At 40.8% G+C, this 11,105-nt stretch overlaps 1 protein-coding gene across 1 annotated transcript; it reads right to left on the bottom strand.

Moving 5' to 3' along the window:
• Positions 1-2,832: 2,832 nt before the first annotated feature.
• avpr1aa (arginine vasopressin receptor 1Aa) lies at positions 2,833-8,575 on the bottom strand. Its single transcript, XM_066667418.1, has 3 exons — positions 7,945-8,575; positions 6,043-6,574; positions 2,833-4,235 (listed from the first exon to the last, which is right to left on the bottom strand). Exons 1-3 carry the CDS (start codon positions 8,281-8,283, stop codon positions 3,943-3,945), a joined length of 1,164 nt encoding a protein of 387 aa, XP_066523515.1. The 5' UTR covers positions 8,284-8,575; the 3' UTR covers positions 2,833-3,942.
• Positions 8,576-11,105: the final 2,530 nt, after the last annotated feature.

The following is an 11,105-nucleotide window of genomic DNA, read 5'->3' as shown; positions in this document are numbered from 1 at the left end:
ATATTTTAACAGTGATATTTTAAAATTTACTCATTTAAATCACTGTGAACCAGTCATTTATGTTGAAATACTTGCTACATTTCTGTATAAATGTTTAATTGATTAAATGGTGCTGTATGTAATGGAGGGCCAGTCAATGCCTCATTTAAAATACAGAGCAAACAACTCATGCTCTGGATCACCAAATCCACTCTAAATCCAAAGTCATTGGATGTAGCACCATAACCAGACGCCAGAGAATGCAGTTCCACTGCCTAATGGCTGGGGTGGCTTTGTACACATTCAGTCTGTGATTATGGCTGTGTCTGAAACACAAGGTAGAAACAGTGCCTTGCTGCTCATGCTCTCTCAGGAGTTAGTGCCTTAGAAGACAGCTATTTTCACGGGAAGGTGCATGTAACAGAATCACATCACGAAACACACACTCAAGGTAGCAATTTATCATGATGTTGCCAGGATGCAGACAGGTGACTGCTATCTGGTGGAGTAATGTTAAGTGAAGAAAACAAAAAAAAAGCCAAATGGCATATTGACTACATTTGCAGAGAATGTAGGCTGTAGTGAAATGGCTTTAGACTACAAGCTAATGTTATGTAATGTTAAGGATAGTTAACATTTACTACATGAATAATGGAGTGAAAAATTTGTGATTATACTGGCTGTTTCTGGTAATAAATAAAAAGTTCTTACAAATACTTACCTCATTTATTCATTCATTCATTCATTCATTTTCTGTAACCACTTTATCTAGTTCAGGGTTGTGGTGGGTCCGAAGATTACCCAGAATCACTGGGCTTACATACAGACACAGTTGAATAGCCAATCCACTAAGCAGCATGTGTTTTTGGACTGTGGGGGCCAACTGGAGCATCTGAAATCAACCCACACAATCAGTGGAAGAAAACCCCAAATTCTTCACAGTGATCTGTGAACTCTGGAGGTGTGAGACATGAACAAATCCTGCTGTGCCCCAGTGCTGCTACTTGTTTCTACGATTGTTTCTCCTGACAAGTGCTGCTGAAGTATAGATCAGCCAAAGGGAGGAATTTAACAGGAAGCATTTTATACAAACATTCAATTCAGACATGATTCTTTGCCTTCTTCTCTGAGTACTGCTGAAGTAGACAGAATTTCTGAAACAACCTGTAAGCTGTGTCTGCTAACTTTTATAGTGTTATGTACGTGTACAGACAGTATTTCTAACATGACTTGAAGGCAACATAAAACCCACTTATGTACAGACATAGAAATATAACTTTCCCTCTGGTCAAATTGAGGAGAAGAAAACAGACAAAATAAGACTAAATCCGTTTAGTGGTGTACAGATTGTCAGGGATGACAGCCAGCTACAAAAAGAAAACTGCAACCACTATGAAAGGCACCCCTGGGAAATTTGGCATCTGCAGGTGATTTCTGAAGAGCCAGATGAGGACAAGCTAAGCTTAAAGTTAATTGTGTTTTCTAAAGCTTACCTCTAGTAAGATGTCTTCTGTGTGTCTTCTAATTGCAAAGAGTTGATATATTCATTCATTCATTCACTGTCTGTAACTGCTAAAATCCAATTCAGGGTTACGGAGCCTACCTGGAATCATTGGGTGCAAGGCAGGAACATGCCCCAGAAAGGGCACCAGTCCGTCACAGGGCAACACACACACTCACATCTAGGGACACATTTGAGACGCCAGTCCACCTACCAACGTGAGTTTTGGGACCGTGGGAGGAAACTGGAGAACCCAGAGGAAACCAGTCAAGAGATATTTCAACTAAAATCAATTTTTCCACTAGTTCTTGTGTGCTACAGACAGGTCATATAGGCAGCTAACTTGCAGATAGTCCATGTTTCAGTAGAGTTCTTGTATATTAGCCTGTTTAAATATCTAACTAGCTTTGCCATTTGTTTTGCAAAGATTTGTTGTAAACATGTACATGAGGGTTTGATCAGTGAATTTAGCAGCTTTTGTGTATTACTGAGTCCAGATGATAGTGACAGGCAATATGAGAACAAGAGGAAAAGCAGTGCAGTATTTTATTCTGGTATGAAGGACTGAACATTGTCCCCAAACACATTCAAAAGTAATGTTGCTAAACCGTGAACAGGAAGTCTATAATGATTTTTAGGTGACATACACATTGATTAATTTTGAGCTGTATTAGCTTTGTAACTCCTGTGCAACACTAAATATGCAAACACTGAACTGGTTGATCAACTACATTTGGGGTAAGGAAGACAGGGAAGTCAATTTAAATGTACTGTACCTCTGAAGTGGAGATCCATGCAGGTCTTAAGGCTTGACTGCTTCTTGTTCTGATACTTGCATGCACACAATATCATGCTTTTCAAGACTAGCACAGCTGCATCTACTCTTTGCTGCTGTTTAAGCTCGTGGCAGTAGCTAGCTGAGAATATGCACATGGTTCATTTGGGGGAGAGGAAGTTTGTGACAGAAACAGGAAGACTGTTAGGCTATTCTGGGATGTGTGGGGTATTGGAAGTTGGCGGTAGCTGAAGACAAACTGTGTTTATGCAGGCCAGCCCTATTTGTACTATTCTCTAACAAATGCACCATTTACTGATCAGCCATTGGGTGATATGAAATAAACACTTACTGCTTTCAAAAGCCATCACAATGCTTCTGCACAAACTCTGCACTACCTCATGTTTCCACCACTGGGAGCAGTAATGAAATGGAGCCTGACCATTTCAGACTTCAAATGATGAAATGTGCTAAAAGCAATACGAACCAGAGATCATAAAATGTAACTCTTTCCAGAAAGAAGATGAGACTGGCACTTCCTACACGATTTCACAATGCAGAGCAAAGGAGACGTTTCATGGAGTGGTTTATTGGATTTTTGCACATGGATACATCGATATGCTTGAGACGTGATGCAATAATACATAACGGTTAACCAACAAACACTGCATCAACAACACTTTGAGCAGTACTATATCATTCAACGACATAACATACAATATAAGACTTTTGATGACACAAACCTACAGAACATCTGCATATACACAAAAATAACATCCCATTAATTGCAGTTGTATGTGGGCTTTTTATTTACAGATTCGATAAATACAGCAACAACAGTTTTTACACATGCACTGATGGAAAATCTATTCAAACTGTTCTGAAACTAGCACTAATGAAAATCCATAACTGGAGATAATGGATACTTGAGGATATTCCATTCAAACAGTGACTTAAAGTAATATTCTCATTTTGAGGAGAAGGCTTGTCTCATTTGTGTTAGCATTATTTGTTACTGGTTTGAAGCTAAGTCATGAAAACTTTGTAATGAAATTGGAGATAATAGCTAAGACTGGGATAGATGGAGTGGAAAACAGTCTGTGAGAGCGAGAGATCTCCTGAACACCTCAAACTTGGTTACTGACCCAGGTGACCACATCTAACACTGTAAACAACATTACTTCTCAGGAGCATGAACATTAAGAGTCAGCTCACAGCACTGATCTCATGTGTTCAACCTATTTTCCTCCTATTTGCAGAACATCTAAAGACAACTCATATTTGATTATTTAACCTGCTTGGACATTCATTTCAGTGTCGTCCACACACTGTGTTTTGTACAATATATACATTCTACAACTGGCATTTATTGATTTAGAAATAATCCCAAACTCAGAAGAGCGATGCTGGCTTTGTCCTTGACTCCAGGGCTTTTACTGGCATAAAAGTGAGGCTGCAGGCTTTCTGGAGCCCAAATAAATCCCGTACTGGTCCATAATTGGGCACTTATCAGCGGAAAGACCTTGCCTTCAACGATCATGTCTATTGTGCTTTTGTACCACGCTGGAGATTTACAGCACTGCCTTCTGAGTTTATCTTCGACTGCCCTAAAAAAATCTTTGAAAAACAACACCTTAAACATGCCCCAGCTTTGATAAAATATTCGCAGTCCCAGGCTTCAACAATGTCATGTTTCCAGTGGAGTGGACGGGTCAGCTTTAGTGACCTGGTCAAGGTCTCTCCAGTTGCCCACACTGCAGGTGGGACTGCGGTTGGGCAGTTTAGTCAGTATTGTGGTTCTGCGTATGCTGCTGTCTGAGTCCTCCTTTTTGAACTTGTGCTGAATTTTGGGGAAGCAGGGGAAGCAGTGGGCAAAGTCATAGAGAAGGTGTCCACTGAAAATCATGTAGATCCAGGGGTTACAACAGCTGTTCAGACTGGCCAGCAGGGCAGACAGAGTCACTGCAGTGTTCTCGGAATCTGTGTGGATTAAAGGGGATACACAGGGAAAGGTTAGACATGGTGAATTCTAGATGACATAAAATGTTTGAAGATACTCTTCAAAGTATCTTCAAGTAGCAGTAAGTAGGAGATGTCCCCAGCTAACAGTAACATTCTCTACTCTTCTGGGAAAGTTTAACAAATTGTGACTTATTGATTGCCACAACAAAATTAGCGAGGTAAGTTTGTTGGTTTGTTCTGGATCACAAACCCCACTCATTTTGCTCCAAAATGCTCTAATAACACTGATCATTAAGCATCAATTCTTACATAAGCATTTATTATTACTGTTTTTAATAATGTGGTATTGATTGGTTGATCGATTGAGAGTAAATACATTTTTGGAATCTGAGTTGCAACCGCAATCAAAACAATCTCTATGGAAGGCTGGAGAATAATCATGCTATAGTCTGAGATTAGAATAATTTTCTGAATATCTCCATTTGTTTTATTGTGTCTCTTTTGCAGCTAACGACATGAAAGAAAGCAAGACACTGTGTCCAAATTCCGAGTAAGTCTGTGGGGAATGTTAAGGAGCGTTTTATTCCTTATGAATTCCTCACAGCTGTCTTCTACTGACAGGCTATTAATTCTGCATAGATATCATATCTCCATAAATATGTGTTATTTACCTTCTAACCAACCTTATTTGTCAGAGCATAACCTAATCAGACAGGGAAGGATGGGCTTTATACATTAGTTTGTACATACCAAGAATCCCAGAATTGATTAGAGCCAGGTATTTTTTTTACAGTGTAGAATCCCCAGTGATGACTGCAGTGGCTGTGTTTACTTAAGGGCAGCCAAAAGGTTTAATAGTCCTAAAGACTCTCATTAATGAAAGCTTACACTAGAAGCAGATAGTGATATCTTCTGTCCATGTCTGTTACACTCCATCATAAATATTTACCCTCTCTCTCATTTTCTCTCTCCCTCTCTCTCTCTGTTTTTTAGTACAAGGCTTGGAGCCAGTGGGAAATAAATGACATTTAACCTATTTTGCAGAAGAATATAAACCAAATTCAGACATACCTTTGTCCTGTCTGTGATTATCATCATTCTAATTAGCAGTGTTTTTATGTTTAATACATGACAATTGGACAGTTGGAAGTTATTAGCCTAATATAAGGGAACACACTATTTTCAAAAATTAATATTATGGTTATAATTACGGTTAAAAAACATTTTCCTGTGCCAAAGTTATGAAAAATTATGATGATGTGACTTTGATTTGATTTTAAATATTGATCCGAGATGACATTAAAATGACCTTCTTTCTGCACTCATTGTCACTTTGTTCACTTATATCTGCACTTTGGAGTCCTGTGTTGGACACACCTACCTTGTTGATCCACCTTGTAGATGTAAAGTCAGAGACAGCAGCTCATCTGTTGCTGCACAGTTTGAGTTTGGACTTCTTCTAGTCCTTCACCAGTGGACTAGTGGATATATATATTGATGCGCTATTCTTAGCCCAGCAGTGACACTGAGGGGTTTAAATAATGGAGCAGCCTTGCTGTTACTGATCCATTCATACCAGCACAACACACACTAACACACCATCACCACATCAGTCACTGCAGACTGAGACTGATCCACCAGCCAAATCATACCTCTGTGTCCCTCTGGGGGTTCTTACCTTTGCAGAACAATGTGAAAGAGGTCTAACACTATAGTGTGTAATTGTAGAATTACAAATTGCAAATATGTGGCTTGACAATGAGAACAGTGAGGTATATTTATGATATGGCTGTTCAATTCAATCAAATTTTTTAAGTCTCCGTACCAGCCCAGCTGAAGTGGGCGTCCCACACGGACCACATCTGCACGATGAAGAAGGGCGCCCAGCACGCGACGTAGGCGAGCACGATCACGAGCGTCATCTTCACCGTCCGGAGCTTGGCTCTGCTGATGGAGCTGACCCCGCTGACCGCGCTCTTGCCCACGAGCCCGTTCCGCCGGCTCTTACTTCGCACGTTCTTCCAGATGCTACGGCAGATGAAGCCGTAGCACAGCACGAGCACGAGCACGGGCACCACGAATATGCCCACCGTTATCCACGTGACATAAGCGCGCAAGCTCCACGGCTCGAAGTGCGCCCAGCAGTCGTAGACCCCGGAACCGTTGTGGATCTCGCTCAGGGAGAAGATGAAGAGCTGCGGCGCGCTCAGCAGCGCGCTCCCCGCCCACGTGGCACCGATCATGGCGTGCGCGCGCCGCGCTGACTGCTGCAGGCTCTTCAGGGGGTGGCAGATCGCCACGTACCGGTCCACCGTCATCATGACCATCATGTAGGTAGAGGCAAACATGCCCAGAACCTGTAACACAGAGGAAAGTACTTCATAGTTCATCACTTATTTACTAGCAGTGATAAAGTGGAAAAAAGGTCGTTAATATTTAAAAGAGTAGCCTATAATACAGTTTTCACGTGTTACCCTCCAATACATCCACAGATTAGATACAAAAATATTAAGAACTATTTTGTCTCGTATTGTCTTCCAATGTTGCTACGGAGATGGTTAGCCTAGCAGAGGCTATAGCATTTGTTGCTAATGCTAGTAGATATACTACAAAATAAAACTAAATAAGCACAATACAGGCAAAGTTTTGCTTTAATTGTTTCTGTTCAAAACGTCCGCGGCAGTCACAAGTACACAACATCTTCCTGTTCAATCACTCACAGAATCATAAACATGGTAAATTGCCTGCTCACTCGCACACTTACTCACAACCAACCACTCTCACTCAGTGGCTTGTGCACTCACATATCTCAAGTTTTCTAAAACAAACATCTCCTTTGTAACAGTTTGAAATAAATTGCAAAAAATAAGTTTTTATGTAAAATAAATTGCAAATACGTTAATATATTTGGATTTCTTTGTAAGATGTAAGGAGCAGTATTCATTTCCTTGTAAGCTCCAAAGTTTTTGCAAAATCTTTGGTGCAGTTGGTGTCAGAATAGGACTTCACCCTTGTTCTCATTCCTCTGGAGATACTTTCACATCCTCCTTGTTTTTTTTATAAATACAAAAATAATAACAGGTTTTCTGTTATCTGTTCCTGCTTGTTTTAGCTTTTGGAATAACACATTTCACAACATAGATTAGAAGGAAATTTGGGCGCTTAGAAAGGATTTCCCCTTTGATTTATAATTGTTCTTCAATTGAATTATAGGCTGGCTATATTTAAACCTGTTGTTATGTCACATAGCTCTGTCACTGATAACATGAGCCCATTCATGATCTCTTCTGGGATTTCAACGAACAAGTCTGAATGTTCCCACCTAAAATTTCTTAAATGATTAATTGTTTTTTTTTATTATTATTGCAACATTCTACATACACAGAAGACTGTTCTACAGAAATATGACCTTTATATAAAATTTTTGAATTCAACTTTACACATTTGTAGCCTAACTGCCAGTGTTAAATAAAACATTTTGGCTGTAAATTGTATGTTTTTAGCCCTCCACTTTTAAATTTTCGATGTTTTCTCATCTAAATCCAGTAAAAAAATGTTTGCTGTTGCTATGAAACATTAATTTAATGGACGAATTGTTAAGGTTTGCATCAAGGAAAAATATCACTGCTAATTGTTAATTTGAAAAGAACATTTGCTTTAAGTCAGAGTATCCCATTTTCCAGTGTAAATGAATATGTCTACGCCTCGGTGAATGAGTGCTGGTCACCTGCACGTGTTTGACGAGCCTACAGAGGAGGTCAGGACCGCTGAAGCGGAAGGTTATCTTCCAGCAGAGTTGGGGCAGCACCTGAAAGAAGGCAACAACCAAGTCCGCCACGCTCAGGTGCTTGATGAACAGCTGCATGCGCGAGGGTTTCTGCTTGGTCCTGTGCAGGGCCACGAGCACGCACGCGTTCCCGAGAACCGCCGCCGCGAACGTCACGCTCAGAACCCCGATCTCCAGTTTCGCCACCTCCTCATTGCGCCCGAAAGGGTCCGTGTCGTTGTCGGCCGTGGACGTATTTTCCGAACGCGCCGACAACAGCGAAGAGTTGGAGTGGAGCATGGTCGACCAGGGGTAGATTTACGAAGAAACCAAATACGTAATGATCAGTGTACATACACTTAAATATGCTCTTTTAAAAAAGGCGCAACAAAGTCCAACTGTGCGCCTTCAAGTGGAGTTTAAAGATTCACTTTCCCTGTGAAGAGGGGTGTTGTTGTAGTCCCTGACGTATTTTCAAGGCATACTCGCTCTGCAGCTGCTGCCTTTGCGCGCTCGCTCCCTCCAGATGTTTTGTGCGCACTCATCTCCTGCCCATTCCTCCTCTTCGGCGCTCGCTCCAGAGGCACTCTGCGATATAAAGCGCCTACCCACCAGCGCTCAGCCAGTCAGAGTGCAGAGAGACACTACACTCAACACACACGCGGAGAGAGAGAGAGAAAGGGAGAGAGAGAGTGTTTGGGGGAAAGAGGGGCTGTCCACATCCTCCTTTTGCTTTAGTGTGTAGTTTCAGTACACAAACCAAAATTAACCAATCAATAAAATCATAAAACAACTCTCTATATAATTGATTTTAGGTCACTTCTTTCTGTTCACAAGTGAGCTATACATTTAACATTAAAAAAAGTACAACCTCAGGAAATCCAAGTCTGTCTGAGTAATGCTGAAATCAACAACTGAAACCACACTTCTGTTATCATATGTCTTCAGCACTACCTTGGCAAATCACTTGACACTGTTAATTCTTGCATCTCCAAATGTAGGTTTGCACAGAGTAATCCAAATGTCTGTTATTTCACGGGACTGATACTCAGTGGTGATGTACATTGTAGTCTGACAAATTAATACATTACAATGTTTCCTCAAGGCCCTAGAGCAAGTGTGCCATCCATACTGATTTTTACCAGTGTAAAGTTCAAAAGTCAGAACCTCTAAGTACATTATTGTCCTGTGCATTGAGTCTTGGTTGCTCTCAAAGTTTCTTCCTCGTGTTCTGAAGGAGCTCTTTCTTGCCAGTATAGCAAGGGATTATTGTTAATATCGCACAGTTTCAAGTTTGTAGCTAAGATACACCTGAAAATTCATTCATTGAATCTAGGTCCCGGGAGCTGTGTGACTGCGACACTACCTGCTGCACCACCATGCCGCCACATGAAAGTTTATTCACAAAATGATGGGAGTTTGATCAGAACCAACCCTTCATTAAGGTTCACTAATGTTGCTTAAATCCACCTGCAGTACACAAGATAAAATTCTCCTTGTTGCTAAAGTGACTAGCCGTCTAGACCACAGGCACACTGCAGTGTACCACTTAATCAGGAAACTAACTTGACACTGTCCCATAATGTTGAATTTATTTTTCTCGTCACCTCATGTAGAAATAACACCACTAGCCTGAAAAGAGTTCCCTATAATAGTGCATTATATAGTGAGTAATGTAGGGAATAGTGTACTGTTATAAGGACCTTAATACTGCACTACTATAGGGAACTTACGATTTCAAGCCTTGTAAATTAAGTTCCATATAATAGTGCACTATATAGTGAGAAATATAAAGAATAGTGAGTAGGGGGCTATTTTAAACATGCCTTCCAGATCAGATTGCACTGTCTCTACAGTTTAATTTAAAAAATACCTAAATATTAGAGTCTATAAGAGCAATCTGGGCGATTTACAACCATACTAAAATTGCCCAAACCATCTAGGACAGGCACAGTATGTATAACATTGTGCTAGAATGTGACAGAAACATTTCTTTCTGTTTTAGTGGCACACTGACTAATGGCGTTAATGATCTACCTTTGCTCATATCCTTGTACTTGACAAGGATTTTGAAAATAATTTCAACCATTAACAATTCATATTTTGCCCCCTTGTATGCTGTTTTTCCAAATCAATTCAATCCAGATTCACATCAATTTAAATCAAATAAAAGGTTATTTGTCACATACGTAGTCATACAATTAGCAATCAAATGCTTTGATGACTGCTCATTCCATAAAAAATGCACTGAAGTGCTGAATAGATCCATGTAATTAGTATTCAATGGAAAGAAGGTCCAGTGCATGCTGAGTTTGTGTGTGTGTGTGTGTGTGTGTGTGTGTGTGTGAGTATTGGCTTATTGTCCAGAGTTCAGAGCCTGAATGACTTGTGGGAAGAAGCTCCTCCTCATCCTTACAGTATTTGTCTTCAGAGAGCGGAAGCGCTCCTCTGATTGCAACATTGAGAATAGTCCATTGTTGAGGTCCTTCCTTCACAGTCCTCAGTGCTTTGGTCCAGCACCACTAATTGTATATTGTCTGCAGGTCAGGAAGCTCTGCCTGAGTGATGCGCTCAATTGAACGCATCACCATCTAGAGAGCCAGGCTGTCCTGATTTGTGCTGTTCCTAAATCAGAATGTGATATTTCCTGTGAGGATGCTTTCAGTGGTGCAAATGTAAATGTTCTGCAGCACCTCGGAGGGCAGTGTGAAGTCCCTTAGCTGTCTGAGGTTGTACAGACTCTGACAAGCTTTCCTCACCAGGGAATCAGTGTGGCACAACCATGACAGGTCCTGTGAGATGTGCATTGCAAGGTGCTTGAATCTCTCCACTCATTCCACTGCATCTGTCAATATACATGAGTTGGTGGCTCCTTTCCTGCTTCTTACTGCAGTCCACCATCAGCTGGACCTAATGTCTTGCTGACATTAAAGAGCAGATTATTACCCTGATCTCCAGGTGTATGATCTCCTCCAGGTAGGCCCTCTCATCATGATATCAGGCCCACTTCAACTGTATTTTTGGGCATGTGTAGTACATTGCCTCCCAAACTGCTGGGAGAGTGAGAGACAGAGAATAAGACAAATACAACACTGATTTTTTTTTTTACATGTGTCAAATAT

This window comes from Hoplias malabaricus, chromosome 4 (assembly GCF_029633855.1).
Source record: "Hoplias malabaricus isolate fHopMal1 chromosome 4, fHopMal1.hap1, whole genome shotgun sequence".
NCBI classification, from domain to species: Eukaryota; Metazoa; Chordata; class Actinopteri; order Characiformes; family Erythrinidae; genus Hoplias; species Hoplias malabaricus.
The sequence above is the reverse complement of the archived record's forward strand: the minus strand, read 5'-3'. Positions and strand labels throughout refer to the sequence as shown.

Bases quoted from the DNA above. Each gene is read 5' to 3' on its own strand.
- avpr1aa (XM_066667418.1), bottom strand. From the start codon at position 8,283: ATGCTCCACTCCAACTCTTCGCTGTTGTCGGCGCGTTCGGAAAATACG. The intron at 6,575-7,944 runs GTGACCAGCACT...TCTGTGTTACAG, and splicing joins GGCTCGTCAAACACGTGCAG to GTTCTGGGCATGTTTGCCTC. The intron at 4,236-6,042 runs GTACGGAGACTT...TAATCCACACAG, and splicing joins CGCCCACTTCAGCTGGGCTG to ATTCCGAGAACACTGCAGTG.